A 21,579-nucleotide genomic window follows, 5' to 3' on the forward strand; every position below is an offset into this window, starting at 1 on the left:
AAATGTAACCAAAAGCCGTTCAGCCTGTTAGTACCAATTGACTTTTTTTTCTTTTATCCAAGTCATGTGATTGTCCCCCTTCCCCTTTCTCATAAAAATCCCTTGCTTTCCCCACACAAGGGACACATTTTTCTGTGCTGCCCGAATTGCAATTCTGAGACCCCAAATAAAGGCCTTTGTACTTTTTAATTTTGCCTCATTTTCCTCGGTTAACTTTTTTCTTTTTCTTTTTTTTTTTTTTTTTTTTTTTGTATGTAAGCACCGAGGAGGGCAGAGAGGGAGACACAGAATCTGAAGCAGCATCCAGGTCCTAAGCTGTCAGCACAGAGCCTGAACTCAGGAGCCGTGATCATGACCTGAGCTGAAGTCAGACACTTAACCCACTGAGCCACCCAGGCGCCCCTCTCAGTTAACATTTCTGGTGTCAGAATGGTGTGGGATGGAAGTAACAAACCACTCTGACTCCTGCGCCAGGCCGCAGTTGGATTTCAGGAAGGGTACCCTCCTGAGCAAATTGTGCTCTGCCTTCTCCCCAACCGGCTCTGAGTTCTGGTGGCAAATCTTCTTGGTTCCCAATCTCCCATTTTTGGTTGAGGTGTCTTTCTGGTGCCAGTTTCTATCTCTTTGATTTACAGAGATACGCTCTCTTCTCTGGTGATTCATTACTCAATGGGGTGTTTGGTTTCAAAGATGGCTGCTGGAGACCAGCCCCTGTCTGGAAGCCCAGGTGTATTTATGTTCAAGTCTTGTGGGTCCATTTCTTGTAAGTTTCTGGCTTGTTGGCCCAATCTGACTGAAAATGACTTGTTACAATGGCCACTCTGGGCATCTTTGGAGATTCCAAAATTAATGTATTTGCATGCCCAACTGGAAAATGAAAACAAAACCAAGCATCTAGGGTGGGAAGCATTATTTAAATTGGTATTTGGAGTGTCCAAGAATTAAATAATCCTAAACTTCCTTCCTTATAATAACGCTAAACTTTCTAAAGCTAACTGTAACCACTTCCAGAGAGGATCTAAAATAGGAAAGCTTGTGGAGTCTTCTGAGCTAACCCTTGTCGCTCGTCTTCAACCTTCTCCCTCTGCTCTCCACCCATACGAAATCCCAGCCTAGCTGAACTCCCATTCTATAATGACAGCCCAGGGGTTCCCCTAGATCCTCCTGTCATCCAAAACTCCTTCTAAAGTTAAACCTAATGAAGGAGGCTCTGAAACGTCATCAGTTAGTTATTCTCCTTGGACTAAGGCAGAATTACAAGCCATTTCCAAGGGCTTGCCAATGCCTTTGAAGACCCTCTAGGATTTGCTAAGGAATTCATTTTAGTTATTTAGATCTGTGAACCTGGTTATTCTAACCTTTATTGACTTATCTATATGCTTGTGAATGGTGGCCATGCAAGAGAATGGATGGGAAAACTAGGCTACACATAGTATTTGGATGATTTTTCTAAGTGAAAAGGCTACAGGAAAAAAAAAAACACACAGAAGCTTTTAAGCCAACTGAAGAATTACATAAAACTATTCCTGGGTTTTTCCAAAGACTACAGATTAGAGAAAAATTCAGCAATGTACTCCACGGCCAGATGAACCTGATTTTGATTGTTATGATAGACAGGAAAAAACTTTTAAACAATACTCTGATATTGACAAAATTAACCATGAAATCTCCTTTTAATTTAACTCCATCATTGCTAACAGGTTAGAAGGTGAACTCAGTACTTTAGTTAAATGACAGCAACTCAACTCAGCCGGGCCACTATGGAGCCTCATGATCTGGTTAATTTGGCTGATCAGTTATCTCGCACCACAGAATGAGCAGCGAAAAAGAAAGGACACACAAGTCCAAGCTTCTCAGATCATGCGTCTCCAATTACAACAATTAACAATCCCCAGAAATTCCCAAAATCTTCAGGGTCTTTCTCATGTCAAAGGTGTTTGCAATTACTGCAGAAGAACCTGGCCGTTGGAAGAGGCTTGCTGCAAAACGTCCAGACAAAGTCAGTGGCAAGAGCCTCAGAGCACTTTCCCCTCTAAGGATACTAGCAGCTGGGGAAGAATGATCATATGGCAGAACAGGGTGGCTCTGAAGACAGGAGGGGGTCTTCCCATGACTTCAAACTCACACCTTAGGGGAAATAAATCTTATTACTGGGAATGAGGTGACAGGAGCTCTTATGGTCATGGGAGCGACACCATCAGTTTTCAAGCCCACCAGCCTCTCTGTCCTGCTTCCTTGGAGTACAGAAACACTACAAATGGTGGGAGTGGCTAATACCCCAGGACAGTTTTTAAATCCTAACCTATCCCTTTTTCAGCTGGGGCCTTTACAAGGCACTCATGGATTCCTTCTGGTCTCTGAATAGGAATTCACGTGTTAGGCCACAATTTTCTTGAGACTTATCAGGCACACATTTCCTTCTCTCAAAAAGGGTAAATCCTTTTTTAAAAAAAGTCTGGGGAGCCTGGGTGGCCCAGTATGTTGAGCTCCTGACTCTTGATTTCAGCTCAGGTCATGACCTCACCATTTGTGAGAAGGAGCCTTGCATCAGGGAAGAGCCTGCTTGGGATTCTCTTCCTCTCTCTCTCTCTCTCTCTCTCTCTCTCTCTCTCAAAATAAATAAATACTTTTTAAAGTGAAATAAATAAATAAATCAAAAGTGGGTGCCTGGTTGGCTTAGTCAGCGGAGCACCCAACTCTTGATTTCAGGGTCATGAGTTCAAGCCCCATGTTGGGTGTAGAGATTTCTTAAAAAGTTGGGGAGAGGGGGACGGAGGGTGTTTTTGGAAATAGCAAAACAGCACACAAAAAATTCTACACAAAAGGAGCCTCCATCAATACCTTGCTTTTCTGTAATTCAAAACCTATAGCACCACCCCCCCTCCCCCCCCACCACCCCGGACACTGTCCCTGACACCCTTTGGTCCAAGTCCTGCTGACATCAGACGCATATACACTCTGCCCCTTCCATCCGGATGATCAGATTGATCATTCCAAACCACTCCCTGACATTACACAGTCTGAAGCCATTGAAAGGGATTAAGCCTATAATTGAGGAATATATATATAGGTTTGATTATTCCATGCACGAGTCCTTATAAAATGCCAATTCTTCCCATACCAAAACCTCGTGGTGGAGGATGGAGGTTTGTACAGGACCTCGGAGCACTAAATAACATTGTTGTTCACACCACGCACTCATGCCTCGCCCTCACACTTTACTCTCCGCTATCCCCCCAGACAGCAAATCACAGTAGTGCATTGGTGTAGTGCCCTCTTCAGTACGCCTATGGACGCAGAGAGCCAATTTTTGTTTGCCATCAGCTGGGAAGGAAAAAAAATATACCTGGACAGTTAGATCTCGAGGTTACACTGAGAGCCCTACTTATTTTCCCCAAATCTTAAAAGCAGATGTCACTGATGTAACCTTCCCGCAAAATTCTACTTATTCTAAGATGTGCACCTCTTCTTTGCTCCCCTCCATAAAGAGTGGGTCCAATTGACAGTATCCACCTGTTAAAATAGCTTAAAAAGGACGAAGGTAGCAAAAGAAAAAATTACAAGTTAAAATGCCCTAAATTCCCTCCCCAGCTTGCACTTTGTCTCTCTCTCTCTCAAAAATAAAAATTTTAAATGCCCCAAACCGGCGGATGGGGTGGAGGTGGAGAAAAAAATAAATTAAAAACAAAAATAGGGGAGCCTGGGTGGCTGAGCCGGTTAAGCATCCGACTTCAGCTCAGGTCACGATCTCACGGTTCGTGAGCTCGAGCCCCGCATCAGGCTCTGGGCTGACAGCTAAGAGCCTGGAATCTGCTTTGGATGCTGGGTCTCCTTCTCTCTCTGCCCCTCCCCTGCTCATTCTCTCTCTCTCTCTCTCTCTCTCTCTCTCTCTCTCTCTCTCTCTCTCTCTCAAAAAAGAATAAACATTGGGAAAAAATGTAAAAATAAATAAATAAAATGCCCCAAGTTAAATATTTGGGATATGTCATTAGCAGACAAGGATTTTCTCTTCAATCCTGAAATAGGAAGCATTAGCTCCTTTCCCCTTCCTCAAACCAAACAACAGTTGTGGGGATTCCTGGGACCAGCTGGATATTGCTGAAGTGGGATTCCTAATTTCTCTGCTATTGCTCAATCTTTAAATGTCTTACTTAAGGTACTCCAACCTAGAGCCCTCCCACTGGTTTCCTCAAAAGGCTTTTGAGGAGGTGAAACAGCTCACCCCATCCCTGCTCTGGGGCACCCCAATGATCAACTGTCCTTCTTCCTCTTTGTTCACAAACGTGAAGGTAACGCTTTAGGAATTTTGACATAGAGACACGAAGACCAACACGGGTCTGTACGACAACTGCAATAATGTAATAGCTGGGCCAAAGAGTAAATGCCATTGTAATTTGTATAGATATTGCCAAATTGCACTCCCTAAGAGTTACCCCAGTCCTACATGACCTCTCCATTTGGCCTGGGCTTCCTCAAAGAATGGTGGCTGGGTTCAAAGAAACAAGCATCTCAGGGCACTTGGCTGGCTTAGTTGGAAGGGCATGCAATTCTTGATCTCAGGGTTGTGAGTTTGAGCCCCACGTTGGGTGTAGAGATCACTAAAGAAATAAATAGAAACTCAGGGGGAAAAAATGGATCCCAAGAGAACAAGGTGGAATCTGTTTCACCTTTTACGACTTTGCCTCAGAAGTCACATAGTGTCATTTCCTCCATAGTCACATATTCAAGGATAGGGACATAGATCATACCTTTCCTTGAGGCGTGTCAACGTCACATTGTAAGAATAGCACATAGAGTGGAAGATCTTCTATCATCCTGGAAATTTTCAATTGCCCACGCCAACTCTTTCTTTTTACTAAATCCATGTAAATACAACTTGAACAAAGAATTCTTTAAGACTTCAAAACACTATAGGGGCACCTGGGTGGCTCAGTCGGTTGAGCATCTGACTTAAGTTCAGGTCATGATCTCACAGTTTGTGGGTTCGAGCCCCCCATCAACTCTGGGCTGACAGGTCAGAGCCCAGAGCCTGCTTTGGATTCTGTGTCTCCATCTCTCTCTGCCCCTCTCCCGCTCATGCTCTGTCTCTGTCTCTCAAAAATAAGTAAATGTTAAAAAAAAATTTTTTTTTTGAAGACTTCAAAACACTATGAAATTGTTACCATGGCCCGTAAAAAGAACTGTGCTGGGTATTTTGTTTGCTCCTTTACAACCACCCTCCTCCAGTGTCCACCCACCCATTTGTGGGTGTTCTGCACCCACAAATGCTGGCCTGTATGGACTACATCAATAAGCCTTCTTGTTTATTGCTCTCTTCTCACTGGGTCCTGCCAATGAGTGGCATCTACAGAAGAGAAGTCTGGGAGAAATGAGGTCAGGATACTTATTCCCTGCCTGGATTATGGTTGCATTTCTTTACTCACAGCCTCTGTCTGAAGACCCTCCCCCATCCTGTCCTTCCCTTGCCTCTTTAGGATTAGGGGTAGGAATGGCTTCCCCCTGCTTCTAGCCCCGGAAGGCTTCACTTTCTTTTGCTGGTTTCTCTTAACCCAGTCTACAGCTTTGTAAACAGCCCTTTCATTAAACTCTCCTTAAGTACTTGGTTTTGGTTTCTAGGGCTCTGACAAAAGATTTTGCAAAACCTGTTAATTCTGATGTGATCTTACTGAAAATAATTTTGCCACTGACATTTCTGTGTTCCTAAAGAATAGAAATAGTTGTAAGACTCCTCTGTCAATTCATTCATGATACAGAAAAAAACAAAGGCCTACATTTGCTGCTTTATAACTGGTTAAGAAACCTGTCTCATTTAAATCAACAGCATCAAACAAGTAATTCCACACTTATTTAATTACACTTAAGTAAACGCAACAAAGCAGAAAGTATGAAGAGCTACAAGAGGGACACTGACCCTTCAGGTGGTGGTGGTTAGGGCTTTCCTGAAGAAAGACACTTAAGAAAACCTCAGACAGGAGGGGACACATCTAATGCCAACTGATTAAAAATCCGCAGTTCTCATCATTTGCTGCGGGTCAGGTGACTAGTCACAGATACTTCATCCATATTATCTAATTTGTCCTCAAGCTGCTATGTTGACATGGGTATTGCTGTATTATTTTTCATAGATGATGAACCAAAGAATAGACTAATTTGTCAATAAATAAGAGCGATTATACAGTTCATTATTGAATGAATGGACAGATGTACAAAGAATGGCGTTCTGTGCGGAATTTTCCGAAGAAAGTCAAAGCCTCAAATTAATCCAAGAAATCTTACTGCATCATGAAGATGCTCGAGATCCCAAATAACTCCCAATCTGTTCCTTTTTTTCGATTCGTTGCTCAGAAATTTGAACTACAAGGCTGGCCAGTTGACGGCCACAACCTGTGCTCTAGGTCTCTTTCTCATACATTTGGTGGCTTATTCCCTTTTTTCCCTCTTCCTCCTCTTTACCTCCCCAACGCCGTTGACGCCCAGTCTCCGGTTTTACCCACGTCGACCTGGTGGCTCCACTCAAGGCGCCTGCGCACAGGCCTGGCCCAATCGGACACCACCCGGGGCTGCGGCGGGCGGGGATTGGTTCCTCATGTCCCAAAGCAGCAGAAAGGGGCGGGGTTTCTCTGGAAACCTGTGGCGCCTGGCCGCCGGAAGTGAGCAAGAGAGTCAGAAAAGTTGTTTGTTGTCGCCGGAAGTGTGGAGGATAAGGCGCTGTCGGGTGATGGCTGCGGAGGCGGAGGATAAGGTGGGTGGCAGGCTTTGTCCAGGGGTCTGGGATAGGAGCGTCTGCAGGTAGAGGTTTGGCCTAGACGTCGAGGCGATGCCAGAGAGGGAGGCGCACACGCCGTGGGGCCGGCGGGGGGAATCGGCCTGGGCCGCCCCGGCTCCAGCGGGTCCTCCTCGCCGCAGGTGCCGGCGGACTGCGCGGAAGAAGGGGAGCTGCCCCCAGCTGCGGCCACGGAGCTGGCCGCCCAGAAGCGCGAACAGAGGCTGCGCAAATTCCGGGAGCTGCACCTGAAGCGGGTGAGTGGCCCCGGAGGCATCCGAGACCCGTCACCCAGGCAGGCCTGTGCGCGTTTGCGGAGGGACGGGGAAGCCGCACCAGCGCGCCTGACAGACCCGCAGGGCAGAGGAAGATCTTTCCCGGCGAACCGCAACCCCGGGAGCACACTGGAATCACTAACCCTAACCCTAACCCTAACCCTAACCCTAACTTTTAAAAAATGTTCATGCTTAGGCCTCACTTCCAGTGTCCTATTTAATCAGTTTCTCGACCCAGACATTGGTATTCTTTTTAATTTTTTTTAATGTTCATTTACTTTTGACAGAGAGAGAGACAGACAGAGCATGAGCGGGTGAGGGGCAGAGAGAGAGGGAGACAGAATCTGAAGCCGGCTCCAGGCTCTGAGCGGTCAGCACAGAGCCCGACGCGGGGCTCGAACTCACAAACCATGAGATCATGACCTGAGCCGAAGTCAGATGCTCAACTGACTGAGCCACCCAGGTGCCCCTGGTATTCTTCTTTTGAATCGACCTCTCCCTGGACCCTCCTGTCAGCCCGTGATTCTGTCAAACCCTTCTTTTTATGGAGGGGGGATACCGCGGACCAGAAATGGTCCAAGGAGTTTGTTTGTTGTCACACAGCAAGTTGGCTACTCATTCATTTGTACAAAAAGTGCCCACCACCCCCACCGTCCCCCCAGCTTCTAATGTGCCATAGCCAACAAGATAGTGCGGGTACTTTGGCAAATAGGAGAAGTCTTCTGCCTGGTTATGGAGGCAGGTCCATAACCAATAATGACTCCACGACTTGTAAATGCCATTTTAGAGGGGGGAACAAAGTGTCTCAAATACAGAGAAGGAAAAAAAAAAGAACTAAAGACTGATGGGACAACTAAGCTGCTTGAAAGATGAGTAGGATATTATCAGACAAGGAGATGGGAGGGAGAGGTATCCAAGCAGTAGCAACTAGTGGAAAGGCAGAGTCCTCATTAGGGTGGGGGGGGCCCGCAGGCAGCTGGAGACAGGGTATGCGTGAGGAACGTAGTTACCCGTATTTGTCCAGAAGAACCCCATCTGAAAACTAGTCAAACACACATACTTCATTTGAAACCCTCTGTAGAGAATAGGGTGGATGACGCGTGAAGAATAATACAATTTGAACCTCACCCTTTTGCAGTCTTTAACGAATCACTGGATCTAGGTAATCAGTAACTGCAAACATCACAAAAGGGGAGCAAATCAGAGATTGCTTGTGTCTTGGTAGAAGTATAGAACACTAGTTCCATATAATAGAGTTGTTAAAAATAACCTGAATTGAATGAAACCACCAGACCTAAAATTTACAGTAAATACAGGGGTCAACGGAGTATGTGAAAGGACATCATAGGAAGGCAACTAGCACTTTGAGAAACAGAGGACGGTCAACCTGATCATTTTCACAGTCCCCAAAAAAGCAGAGGGCAAAAAAAGATGGAGAAGGAAAGTATAGATTAAATAAACGTTAGGAGATGTATTGACTAATCCCAATATATGGAACTTGTCTGAATTCAAACTGTCAAAATAATGAAGCCTTGAGACCATCAGGGAAATATGAACATTACAGGATATTTGATACTAAGGCATTAATGATTTGGGGAATGTGATGATGGTATATTGTTGTTAAAGAGGTATTAAAATACTTATAGGTGGGGGGAGGGGAAAGTGTCAGAAATCAAGAAATTTGAGTCTTGGCCTAACTCTGCCACTAACTCTGAGCTAAAAACTCTCTCAGCTTCATAAACAATAGGGGAATTAGGTTGGAGTCCTCATATCACCTTCATGGTTTATACATGTGACCACCTGTCTGCTTGTCCAGTGTTTTTCTTTAAATTGCTATTTAAATTTAATATTACTATGTCAATGGCAATTTAAAATTTTTATGTCTTTTTAATCTGTAGGTTTGCTTTTCATCTTTTCTGTTTCTAGGTTTTGTTTTGTCTTTGAGTTTTGTGTTTTGTTTGTTTTGAGTTCTGGGAAGTCATTCTGTTTAATTTGGTTGGTAAAAAGATTGGTTTTTTTGTAGTTTTCCAGTCAAGATTTTGTGGTTGCACTCTGATGGTGTCTCCTGCCCCACTTGTTTTTAAAAGGTGTTAAGAAAGGTGTTTTCATGGGGCACCTGGGTGGCTCAGTTGGTTAAATATCTGACTCTTGGTTTCGGCTCAGGTCATGATCTTACAGTTCATGCGTTCGAGCTTTGCGTCGGGCCCTGTGCTGACAGCGCGGAGCCTGCTTGAGATTGTCCCCTCTCTCCTTGCCCCTCCCCTCTCTCTCTCTCTCTCTCTCTCTCTCTCTCTCTCTCTCTCTCAGAAATAAACATTTAAATAAAAAATATGTTTTAAGTGTTTTCGGAGGTGTTAAACTCATTAGTCACTGAGAATTTGTCTTGGATCCAGTTTGAACTAAAGAGATGAAAATAGCGTGTGACTCTCGGTATGTGATTTGGTGGCATTCAGTAGCATGTAGCATCCTCTCGAGTAACTCTGTACCATGGAACTCAATACTGTGGGAGGCCCAGTTTCATCCGGTCCTACAAAACTTGCTTACATCTCACAGCCAGAGAGAGTCAAGTCGGTATATCCCTCAGGCTTCTTACTCCCAAACCGTCGTTCTTTCCATCCCTACCACACGGTTCCTTGAAGGTAGGAAAAGAATATTTAAAGCTATAGATACAGGTGTTTACCTCCTAATCTCCCGCTCCCTAAAATTCCCCACCACGGATCCCCGCGTAAAATTCTCTAGTGACTCTCTTCCTTTCAGGATAAAATCCAGAAAGTTTGCTTTGGACGCCTGCCATACTAGGAGACAGGTCATGTCTACTTAGATTTGTTTCCATACCTGGGCTGACAAATTTTGTGTCCTGGTGGTAGAATGAAGCTCGAAAGTTAAACCACCAAGAAGTTGTGGAGGAAGACAAAAGACTTAAATTGCCTGCAAACTGGGAAGCTAAAAAAGCTCGTCTCGAATGGGAGTTACAGGAAGAAGAAAAGAAAAAAGTAAGTACAATCCGATCCTCAACAAGCTGTGGATTCCAGGGCGTGTTGTGTTTTGTCACGACAGCGTAGGGCATGGGGGGTAAGCATTCTGGCTCCGGTCTCCTCAGCTGCCCCTTAGAGAGCTGTGAGAATAGAATACGTGGAACACTTAACAACGTGTCTGTGAGCTACAGTAACAAAAGCTCCAACAATAAGAAACTGTAGGGGCGCCTGGGTGGCTCAGTCGGTTGAGCGTCCGACTTCGGCTCAGGTCATGATCTCATGGTCCATGGGTTCGTGCCCCGCGTCGGACTCTGTGCTGACAGCTTGGAGCCTGGAGTTTGTTTCGGATTCTGTGTCTCCCCCTCTCTCTGCCCCTCCCATGCTCACGCTCTGTCTCTCTCTGTCTCTCAATAATAAATAAACGTTAAGAAAAAAAGTTTTTTTAAGAAACCGTAAAGCTCATGCGTCTCCCCTGTGTCAGTTCCTGGTTGAGCAGCCCAAGTGACCTGGCCTGATCCAGCTGCAGGGGAGGTTGGGAAATGGGCAGCCCTGAGCCCAGGAAGGAGGGGAGAAAGCATTTCAGTAGACACCTAATGTGTCCACCACAGCTGTTTTTGGTGTCGTTACAGATGTATTACTTCTTAGAGATCGTAGCAAATTCCACAGTTTTCTTTTCAGGCTAATCAACTTACGGTCTTGATAGCAGTCATGTTTTCCCCCTTTTTAGGAATGTGCCGCAAGAGGGGAAGACTATGAGAAAGTGAAGCTGCTGGAGATCAGTGCGGAAGATGCGGAAAGATGGGAGAGGAAAAAGAAGAGGAAAAACCCTGACCTGGGATTCTCAGGTAAAGCTGGCTTTTATTTCATTGAATGTGCCTCTTAGTAACAGGGCTACTAATGCCCCATCTAAAACAGTCTGGGCTCTCATTTTAGATTATGCTGCTGCCCAGTTACGCCAGTATCATCGACTGACCAAGCAGATCAGACCTGACATGGAGACATATGAAAGACTGAGAGAAAAACAGTAAGTCAGTGTGACTTAATAGTGTTTTTTGTTGTTGTTTTGTTTTTTTGTTTTTTTTTTTAGAAAGAGTGTGAGCAGGGCAGAGAGAGAGAAATTCTCTTAGTCTCCATGCCCAGCACGGAGCCCAACATGGGGCTCAATCCCATCACCCTGGGATCCCCACGACCCTGAGATCATGACCTGAGCCAAAATCAAGAGTTGGATGCTCAACCGACTGAGTCACCCAAGCACCCCAATAGCGTATTCTTTATATGTTACTGGAAGGGCTTGAATTTAAGAGTGCTGATTCTGGAGCTTTGCTTCCTGGCCTTGAGTTCTGGTTCTACCACTTACTAGACCTGTCATACAGTTTTTCTCCCCGTTTCCTCATCTGTATACAGGAAATAATAGTAGTGTTTATCTCCTAGGATTATTGTGAAGATGAAATGTATTCATACAACGTACTTAATGTTTGACTCATAGTACTGTGTCATCATCCTCATGATTATTATTGTTGCTATTCTGTGTCCCTTACCTGTGCACTTGTGCAGTAAGCATTGCTAAGCTACACTTTCTTTCCCTAAGACAGGTAGTGTGCTTAAGGTCAAGACTGTTTCAGTGTGGAGAGAGCACTTAGTTGGGCAGAGGACACCATGTTTTCATTCAAGCTCTTTCATTTGTATGAACTTGGCCTCCCTTTGTGTCCATTAGCCTCTGGTCCTCAGCTGGCACCTCATTTGGGTACTGGAATATATAATTTCTTAAATATCTTCTTTTAGGTCTGATTTCAATTTTTTGAAATCAACTCTGATCACAAAGATTTCCATTTTTGCCCACTAAACATTGTCCAGTTCTGATGGCATAGAATCTCTATGGTGTTACTTACACCCTGCTTTTTCTCAGTGGAGAGGAGTTCTACCCAACATCCAACAGTCTTCTTCACGGAACACACGTGCCTTCCACAGAAGAAATTGATAGGATGGTCATAGACTTGGAAAAGCAGTAAGTACTATAATGCAGCCTTCAGCTTTGTACTGATTTCATGCCTCGTGACAAAAATAACTTCATGGTCTTCAAGTGTAGCAATGGGGTAGAGAGTAAGGAGGACTTGAATTACTAGTTTGAAGAGTGGTCCCATTGACCATCACTTGTGTATTTGTGTTTTGAATAGGATAATTATTAGGCAGAACCAGCAGTATACTATAAACTCTGAAAGTAGTGTAATATGTCACTGCCCTTGTATTTCAACATGACCCTGGGTTATTTCCCAATCGGAAGACTAGATCTGAAGTACTATTGACTTATAAATTCAGGAAAGCTCACTGAACCCATTTCTTTATATAGAATTTCCTAACGATACTGCCTTCCATCTTAACTATGAGAACAAAAAAAGCAGCTTGGAATTTTGTATATTTGTTTCCATTACTGAATTTTATATTCTTAACTATTTGAGCAGGTTTTATTAATATCAAAAAAGAAAGTAATTTTGAATGTTATAAATTTTTCTTCCTCTAGAATTGAAAAACGAGACAAATATAGCCGGAGACGTCCTTATAACGATGATGCAGACATCGACTACATTAATGAAAGGAATGCTAAATTCAACAAGAAAGCAGAAAGATTCTATGGGAAATATACGGCTGAAATTAAACAGAATTTGGAAAGAGGAACAGCGGTCTAATCTCCTTCAGGAACTGTTTTGACTGTCAAATTATAACAGTAAATCAGGGCTCTGTTAGCTCTCTTTTTATAATTTGTAAAGATGAGTGCTATGATTATTCATTTTCACTCATATATATATTTATTATTCACTTGTTTCAGAAAAAATATGTCTTGTGTTTTCTGTATTCAAAGTGTGTGCTTTGTGTGTGCATCCTGCTGGGCTTTATTCCTAGTTACAAATGTGAACAGAATCATCATCGTCCTTAGATTCGTCTTGTTGGACTTGACCTACAGTTGAACTTGGGAGCTTCAGATAGAATGTTAAACTGGTACTAACTCTTCTTGTAAGCTATGGTGGGTGGTGAAAGGAAGGGGACAGTGACTCCTGGAAATTCACCTTCAGCCCTCCTACCCAGCAGCAGTCACAATTAACAGGTGCTTGCCTACCCCATGCTCTACCCCATGGCCCACGTACATTTATGGGGCAAGCACAGAAGGTAGGAACCTGATTCTCTCATGACATTTTGTAAATACACCATTTTCAAAAAGCAAATTTCCTTGGAAGAAGGTAAATTGAAACATTTGGTCAAAGTATTAGTAAAACTTACAGAATACCATCTTTTTTTAAAGCCTCGTTGAAATGTTAACCTTATTTCAACTGTTAATTAGGACATGTAGTTTCAGTACTAATTATGGGAAATATGGGACGGAAAACCTGAACATCTGGAGTATCCCATAAAAGTAGAGATCGTGTCAGTTTACGTGACTAAAAAGACTAGGACTGGGATCAGTAAGTTGGGCACACCAGTATTTAGTGAACCAGTATTTATGAACATGAAAAGATGCTCCCATCTAGAGAGGCTTGTAGAAGGCAGAGAAAAAAATCCAGCATGTACATACTATTTACACTTGCCTCTGCAGAATGCAAACAGAAACAGTAACTTTGACTTCCTTTTCAAAACAATTCAAGACAAATACTCATGCTGCCCAATCTTCTCAAAAAGGTAGTAATCTGCCAGTTGTATGAGGTTCTCCAGTATCTTCAAAGAAAACATATACCATAGTACTAAGGGGAAAAGAGGAAGGAAAGATTAGTCGGGATAGGTTTCAGAGAAGTCCTAATAACCTGGACTTAAAGGAAAAATAGATTTCTCTAAAGGAGAAAAGCACTCCCAACAGCCACTGCTGCTTCAAGCAAGAGATGTGTGATTTGAGGACTACTCTGAAGGTGACTGGACGTTCAAAGCCACCCATTCTAACAGGCAATAGCAATCATAACAATTAATATACACAGTAATAAGTTCAGAGTAAGAAAAGTTCATCTTGAAGAGCTGATGGGGTAGGCACTGGAAAAGAGCTCAGGAAATTGATCTTCGGTTAGTAGATGGTAGTTAAAGGCAGACAGTGGAGGAAGTTGCCAAGAGAGCCTGTAGAGGGAGAAGCAGGCCAAGGATGAATCCTAACAACGGGCAGGGCGAAGGACAAAGGGCCAGTGTAGAAAATAGGAGAGGTCAAAATAACAAATGCGTGTAAATCCCTGAAGGAAATCTTGAGGACTTTTATAAAGAAAGCATTAAAAGTAAGCACTCTTAAAGATGACATTTTACTAAACTTAATAGAGGTTTACGGCAAACAAGGAGAAAGAACAGCATGCTACTGTGAGTTGACAGGATTTCTCTAGTTTATACCTTAAGAAAAAAACAAAGCGTTAACACCTGAACCTATACACAGGGATGTGCTTTCCAAAATGGTGATCACCCACCATATGATCATCTACTGATCCCCTGAAAAAGTGGCCAGGACAAATTCAGGTGTGCTTTAAGTCTAAAGTACATGCCGGATCCCAATACTTGGTACAAAAAAAAGCAAAAGAGCACTATTTCTTGTAACATTGAAATGCTATCTTAGATACAATTACACTACTTTTTTTTACCTTTTTTTTAAATGTTTATTTTTGAGAGAGAGAGAGTAGGGGAGGGGCAGAGAAAGAGAGACACAGAATCTGAAGCAGGCTCCAGGCTCTGAGCTGTCAACACAGAACCCGATGCAGGACTCAAACCCACGAACCTGAGCTGAAGTTGGACATTTAGCCAGTTGAGCCACCCAAGCCCCCGTTTTACCTTTTGCAATGTGGTTCTTATTTCCCCTGGATAGCACTGAATTTGTCTCTTGGTACAATTTTTCACCATCAGGACCATCTATGCTGCCCACCGGTTATACAGCGATAGGGTATCTATCACACCTGGGCAACTGCATCCCACTAATGATGGCCAGTCTAGGTTTACGCGCGCGCACACACATACACACACACACACACACACACACACACACACACACACACACACACACACACACACACTGTAAGTTATCTTCTGTGTTACAAAGCCCAAAAACTGACACCACCATAGACCTGACCATGCCCAACAGACAAGGTCAATTTAGACAACAGTAATAGTACACCTGACAGGACAATTATAAAAAAGAAAAAGGGATATAAACTATACTCTCTTCACGGCATTAGAAATAAAGAGAAAATGAGCCAACAGACTAAGAAATCAAAGAGGAAATAGCAAAGCCATTCAAGCATGCTAACAAGGTTGAAGGAAAAGTAATGGTTAAGGAGGAAGGATCACTGTAGAAGCAAATGTCAGAAGGTGTAGGTGCAGACCTTTCTTATATGTGAAGGGGTTTGGCTGAAGAATTATAGGACATGTCCAATGACTTAGCTCATAAGGGCTAGTATATTTGAATACAGGTCATAATCACGGTAAGTGTTGCTACCAGTGAAATGAAGGTAAAAAATGTCGTTACCACATCATTCTTTCCCAAAGTCTCCCTCGCAAAGAAATCCTTTTGAGTTCTGCAACTGGGCTAAGGATACCAACTAAATACACTAACCAGGTGATCATATTAACATTTTCAGTTACAACTCAAATCCTAATGTTTTACTGGACTTTGCTATAACCAGGCCAGTCTACCGATATTCCCTCTCGAGTTTCCTTAGAATAACAAACCCACCACAAACTCTTACTCCTTTATGAACACAGGTCACCCTCCCAATAACTATGGTTAACCTAGATATAAACTGGACGTGTTCACACACAGGAGTGCTGCTGGCTTTAAGGATGAGAATGCAACCAAGGCATCATAAATAATAGGAATTACATGTCTAGGAATGTATCTAGATCACTGTTTAAATTTTTCGTAAGGCCAGGGGGGCGCCTGGGTGGCTCATGTCCAACTCTGGATTTCAGCTCGTCATGAGCTCTCAGTTTGACGGATTGAGCCCTAGTCAGGCTCCACACTGACAGCACAGGGAGCCTGCCTGAGATCTGATCTCTCCCTCTACCTTCCCTGCTGAGTTATTCTCTCAAAATAAACACACTTAAAAAAATTTTAGAGCAGCTCTTTCCTATACAATGTTCTATGATAGAAGCATTCTATCTGTTCTCTCCAATAATACAGCCACTAGCCTTAACTTCAGAAGTGATTAGTATGACTGAGAAACTAGGGGCAATCGGGTGGCTCAGTCCTTTAAGCGTCCGACTTCAGGTCGGGTCATGATCTCATGGTTCATGGGTTTGAACCCCACGTCGGGCTCTGTGCAGACAGCCCAGAGCCTAGAAGCCTGCTTTGGATTCTGTGTCTCCCTCTCTCCCTCTGCCCTCCTCCATTTGTACTCTCTCTCAACAATAAGTAAGACATTAAAAAAAAAAAAAAGAAAAAAAAGAAACTAGATGAGCTGTCAGCACAGAGCCTACTTGGGATTCTCTCTTTGCCCCTCCCCCCCTTGCTCTCAAAATAAACGAATACTAAAAAACTTTATTTTTTAACTAGAAAAGCATAATAAACAAAACCTCAGATTTTAGAGCTCAATGAGGCATTTCCACTTCTCCCTCTCCTGCTGAGTTTCCTGCCCTAAAGACTGCATTTTAACTTGTCCAGCACAACACTGTGCCAAAATTCCATAAATATTAGGCCTAACTTCTCAAATTTTAACGAAGACCCATATTAACTGGTAGTATTAAGATTCAGGTTCAAATTCAGGTCTAGGGTGGAGACAGATTCAACATTTCTCACAAACACCAGGTAAGGGTCAGTGAACCCTATGCTGTCAGTCCATGGATTTGGATTTGGGATTAGCAAGGCTTTAAACAAAAGACACGTTACGCTTCTTTAAATAAACACTCATTATGTAATATATACATACAAAACAAAGTGACACAAATAATTAAAAAAACAAAAAATTTATTAACAAATATAAACAGTTTAATTACTGTTTCTCTTATAAATTTCACTTTTACATTACATTGGTATTATACAAAACATTTACAAGTATTATGTACAAAATTCCCACCTGTACGAATCCTCTGGTCCATATGTGTTATCTCTTATCTACAAGAGAAATCTCAAATGTTAATATTTAAATATTAAGGATTTACATATTACTGTTATCACTGTAATTGCAACAACCATAAATGACTCTCAGAGATGGAATAATGCTTGGAAAAAAACTTGCAACAAAGTGCATTTCAGCCAACCTTATAAATCAGTTTTCTTTTCTTAGACAGGTACCCACAGTCCATATGGACTTTTTTTCTCATTTATTTTGGGAGATCCTGTAGAGGTCTCTTCAGTAGCTTTAGCTGATTTCTGAAGCATTGGCTTTGCTACAGAATTCTGGAAGAAAACAAATTCTTAAGTCAGTTATACAAACACATACGTTGTATTCAAAAGACTTGCATTTTACAAAACACACTAAATAATTTCATTAAAAATTAAAACGCAAAGCAAAGACCCCATATTCATCACTCAATTCAAACTGTAAAGCCAAGAAAACTACTGGGTAAAATCAGACGTTGATACAAAGTATATTACAAAATAATGTTAAAGTAGTTCTTAGTTTTTTTAAGCTCTTAGCTGATTTTTAAAATATTCTGATTACAGGGTTTTCTGAGATTTACTTTTTAAATTGTTCAACAAGTGTAAGAGGAGTATTTGGAAAGTAAATACTGATATCAAAAACGTGAATACTGGGGCACCTGGGTGGCTCAGTTGGTTAAGCATCCAACTCTTAATTTCAGCTCAGGTCGTGATCTCAGTGTATGGGACTGAGCCCTGCATTGGGCTCTGCATTGACAATGCAAAGGGCCTGCGTGGGATTCTCTCTCTCCCTCTCTGCCCCTCCCTGCCTGCACATAAGCGCACACGCTCTCAAAAAAAATGTGAATATCAGATACAGAAGCAGCCATTATATTAGCCATTTGTAATGGCACAAAAAATTATGAAAAGTTCTATCAAAAGTGGCTTAGTAGATCCCAAATTATTACCATGTGGACAAAAACAATGAGCCTTCCAACAAAAATAAAAGCCCATATAATTATATTCTAAACCCAATTTTTGAGGGGTCAATGCTTAGATATACTTACATTAGAGCTAAAAGCTATGCTCTTTTGCTGGCAATACTTTTCATTGAGATTTTTAGTTCCATCTTCTGCTAGCTTTTCCGACAGCTTGACATGTAAGAGAAAGTGTTATTTTTAAAAAACCATACCCTTGGTTTATGATACCACATAAAATGCAGCCCAACTGTATATAAATTTAGTTGTAGAGACACAAATGGAGCTGGATCTAATCATACAGTTAACAGTAGAAACGACATAGTACTCCAGCTTTCTCCATAACAAAATCAATTAATCAGCTTAAGATACTCTTCCCCATAAAGCAGGATATTATTTCCCCTAGTGCAAATTCAAGTTAACTCTGCAAGTAAAGTCATACCAGAAAATACCTAGTTTCAAAGAACTAAGGCATTTGCCATTGGTTACCTAATCATTTGAAAAAGCAACTCACCTAAGATCTTGTTCACTACTAAACACTTAAGCAAACCCACATCTGGGTCTGAATGATATGTTCACCTAGAGAACATCTTTCCTGTGTTAAATGATTCTATCAAACTCCTAACTACCTTAAACCTCAAAGGCTACGAGTTTTCTACTTTGGATTTCATATCATTAACTTAAGACCACAGTGCAATTTGCCAATGCACATCCTGCACATTTCTGGAGAATTATAATAAACTTATCTGCAAGTGAAGCAGGCCTCTTCTTCTGTAATCTCTCAAAACATCTGGAATATATTGCATATATTATGAAAGGGACAGATGCCCCACCATGACAAAGTGTTTACTTTTAAAAAATTGTCTTCAGTATCTTATCAAACCTGTCCCAAATTCTAGCATGCATAATGGATCTACCAACAAAAAACTAAACTTTCAGTCTGTGAACATAAACTTCAAATTAGTTAAACCTCTGATGCTTTTGCCCATGTATCAATTACCAACAGATTTTCTTCATCAATGTCTGGAGACCACATTCATGATTTCTATAAGACAGAAATAAAGCAGATAAACTATACTGTATGTTGAATATAGAATTTGCGGGAACACAGCACTGCAAATAAAAGAAAGCTACAGATAAAATACTCTGCAAAAGCTGGATAGAAAAATTTGATAGCTGCATAAAAACTGCCAAAAATACCACCTACAACTATGAAAGTAATTACTGCTGTGTCACATGAAAATAAAGTTCACTAATCTCCCATTTTCATGGGGGAGAAACCCTCTCTAGAGCTGCTATTATGCTAACAAACTGTATTTAGGCTTTGTCAAGTAAAAAGTAAAAACGGCTCAAGAGATCTTTCTAGCAGCAGCTTTCTGAAGATCTTGTTTGGCTAAGCCTAGAATACTTACCTCAGACTTTGCACCATTGTTTGGTACGGCTGTTCTGCGGTTTGTTTCTTTAGGTGCAAGGACAGTTCTGAGACTGGCCGGTAAGTCAAAGTTGACTGTTCCTAAAGCTTTTGCTGCATTGGCTTTTGCTATTTCTAACAGCTCCATTCGATCTACAAAAACAAAACAAGACATTCATTAATCTGTAGCACATTTCCCCGAAGAACTCCGAATTGCAAAATAAAGTTGTGTTTTATTTAGATGAATAGAAAGAGGTTTAAATCTTTTATTTTAGAGCATAAAATACAGCTCTGAGCACTAAAACAAAATTCTCTACCTCATTTTTTGCTGAGAAAAGCAAAAAAGCCCTAAATAATCTCAACAACTACTAAAGGCCTTTATTTCATGGTTGTTTTTGCTTTCTCTTCAACTGTGTATCCTGAACAAGTTCCTTTGTACATTTTACAGATACCACAATTGTGACAGCTAATGAGTCAATACAGATACATTGCTTAAATCCATTTTCAGACTCCTATCTATAAGTTTTTGTTTCTGTGTCTTTTTCTGTGATCCTATCTAACAGCAAAACAAATCATTTGTTTTAAAATACTGGGACAAAATCCGGTTTTGTTTAAAAAAAAAAAAAAAGTTTTGAACTCTTCTTCCGGCTCAGTAGGTAACAAAAGCTTAAAACGGATAAACTACTGAGTCACCCTTAACATTTAAAAGGCCTCACTAAGGGCCAGACCCTAGGAAAAAGGATTTCCTCCACCCGGACCCACTGGACACCACAGCTGACTTCTAATCTCAAGGAGCAAAGAGCGTTCACTTCAAAACGGGGAGCCTGGGGCGGGCTAGGTGGCTCAGGTCCAGATCAGGATCTCGCTGGATCCTGAGTTCGAGCCCCGCGGCGGGCTCTGTGCTGACAGCTCGGAGCCTGGAGCCTGCTTTGGATTCTGTGTGTCTGTCTGTCTCTCTCTCTCGACTCCTCCACCGCTCACGCTCGGTCCCTCTCAAAAATAAACATTAAAAATTGAAAATAAAATCAAACTGGGTGCCAAATAGAGCGGTTTTAACCACTAACCTGCTAACCTCACTCTTTCCTCCCAAAGCAACTAGGATTACAGCCACCGAAAGCAATAAAAGTATCCAAAGCACACAGCCACCGCGGCTCCGGGCGCGAGCGGTCGCCAGCCACGTAGACGCGTGCGAAGGCCAAGTTCCCGGCAGATGACTCACCCTTCTCGCTCAGGCGAAAAGGGGTGGGGCTCCGCGACCTGGACCTGGACCTGGACCTGGACCAGCCCCTCCGACTGCGGCGATCCTCCGGGTACAAGGTGCGGCCGAAGCCATAGTAGCGCCGCCCCGGCGCCAGCGCGTAGGCCCGTCGGTAATACGAGCGTCCCCGCGAGCGGGACCGGCTGCGGGAGCGGGGCCGCGACGGCGAGCGGCGGGACCTCCCGGGCGCTCCGTAGCGCCTGTCCCGGTAGCGGCGGCCGCGAGAGCGCGACCGGCTGCGCGAGTAGGAGCGCGAGTAGCGCCTGTACTTCCTCTGGTGGCGCCTCCGGGACCGGGACCTGCTCCTCCGCCGGGGCCGACTCCGCGACGACGCCCGGCTCGAGACGCTGGAGCGGGACTGAGAGCTTCGGGAAGAAGATCGGCTCCTGGACGCCGAAGACAGGCGGCTGGACTGCCCCGACCGGGACGTCGAGGGGGACTCGTCCTGCTGCGAGCCGGGCCACATGGCGTTCACGTAGTGGGACGTGACGACCCAAGACTACAAGTTTCCCCGCCCGGAAACTCGGCTCCTGGAAACTGGGGGGGGGGGAGGAGAGGAGGGGAACGGAAGTGAGTCGCGCGGGCGGCCGGGCCGCAAAGCAAAAAACTCCGATTCCTGGTCTGGCTTGCCCGCCGCACCAGCGGCCCCCACTCTGCGCCCCCGCACCCCAGGCATCTGAGACCGACCCCCGCCAACAGGAAACCTACCACCACAGGAAGTCGACGCCTCACCGAAGACGAAAAGAAAGGACCAGCGGAAGCCTTCCTTTCGAAGCTGAACACGAAAAGAGGTTTTTTCCAAAGCACGCTCGAAAGCCAAGACCTCCACCTCCGACCTCCGGACGCGAACTGAGGTGGGTGTCGGCAGACGCAACAGAAGTACCAGAAGCCTG

General features: G+C 43.3%; 2 protein-coding genes across 3 annotated transcripts; one reads left to right on the forward strand and one right to left on the reverse strand.

Moving 5' to 3' along the window:
- The first annotated feature begins 6,593 nt into the window (after nt 1–6,593).
- On the forward strand, nt 6,594–12,777 carry LOC106977584 (pre-mRNA-splicing factor SYF2). 2 transcript variants are annotated; one of them, XM_027060047.2, is made up of 7 exons: nt 6,595–6,742; nt 6,907–7,020; nt 9,906–10,031; nt 10,741–10,858; nt 10,947–11,037; nt 11,920–12,018; nt 12,532–12,777. In XM_027060047.2, exons 1-7 carry the CDS (start codon nt 6,719–6,721, stop codon nt 12,695–12,697), a joined length of 738 nt encoding a protein of 245 aa, XP_026915848.1. In that variant the 5' UTR covers nt 6,595–6,718; the 3' UTR covers nt 12,698–12,777. The 2 variants fall into 2 exon arrangements, with proteins under 2 accessions (XP_053065170.1, XP_026915848.1); XM_053209195.1 differs by lacking the exon at nt 9,906–10,031 and having other exon boundaries at nt 6,594–6,742.
- Nucleotides 12,778–16,909: 4,132 nt separating this feature from the next.
- RSRP1 (arginine and serine rich protein 1) lies at nt 16,910–21,549 on the reverse strand. The gene is made up of 5 exons (XM_027060048.2): nt 21,395–21,549; nt 20,648–21,223; nt 19,430–19,581; nt 18,108–18,191; nt 16,910–17,358 (listed from the first exon to the last, which is right to left on the reverse strand). The coding sequence occupies exons 2-5, from the start codon at nt 21,150–21,152 to the stop codon at nt 17,242–17,244; spliced, it is 858 nt and encodes a 285-aa protein (XP_026915849.1). The 5' UTR covers nt 21,153–21,223; nt 21,395–21,549; the 3' UTR covers nt 16,910–17,241.
- Nucleotides 21,550–21,579: the final 30 nt, after the last annotated feature.

The sequence above is a fragment of the Acinonyx jubatus genome, chromosome C1 (genome assembly GCF_027475565.1).
Source record: "Acinonyx jubatus isolate Ajub_Pintada_27869175 chromosome C1, VMU_Ajub_asm_v1.0, whole genome shotgun sequence".
NCBI lineage: Eukaryota > Metazoa > Chordata > Mammalia > Carnivora > Felidae > Acinonyx > Acinonyx jubatus.

Coding starts and splice junctions, on each gene's coding strand:
- LOC106977584 (XM_027060047.2), top strand. CDS start 6,719: ATGGCTGCGGAGGCGGAGGATAAG. Junction 11,038..11,919: donor GAAAGACTGAGAGAAAAACA/GTAAGTCAGTGT, acceptor GCTTTTTCTCAG/TGGAGAGGAGTTCTACCCAA. Junction 12,019..12,531: donor GTCATAGACTTGGAAAAGCA/GTAAGTACTATA, acceptor TTCTTCCTCTAG/AATTGAAAAACGAGACAAAT.
- RSRP1 (XM_027060048.2), bottom strand. CDS start 21,152: ATGTGGCCCGGCTCGCAGCAGGACGAGTCCCCCTCGACGTCCCGGTCG. Junction 19,582..20,647: donor TTTTCGCCTGAGCGAGAAGG/GTGAGTCATCTG, acceptor TTGTTTTTGTAG/ATCGAATGGAGCTGTTAGAA. Junction 18,192..19,429: donor ACAATGGTGCAAAGTCTGAG/GTAAGTATTCTA, acceptor TTACATGTCAAG/CTGTCGGAAAAGCTAGCAGA.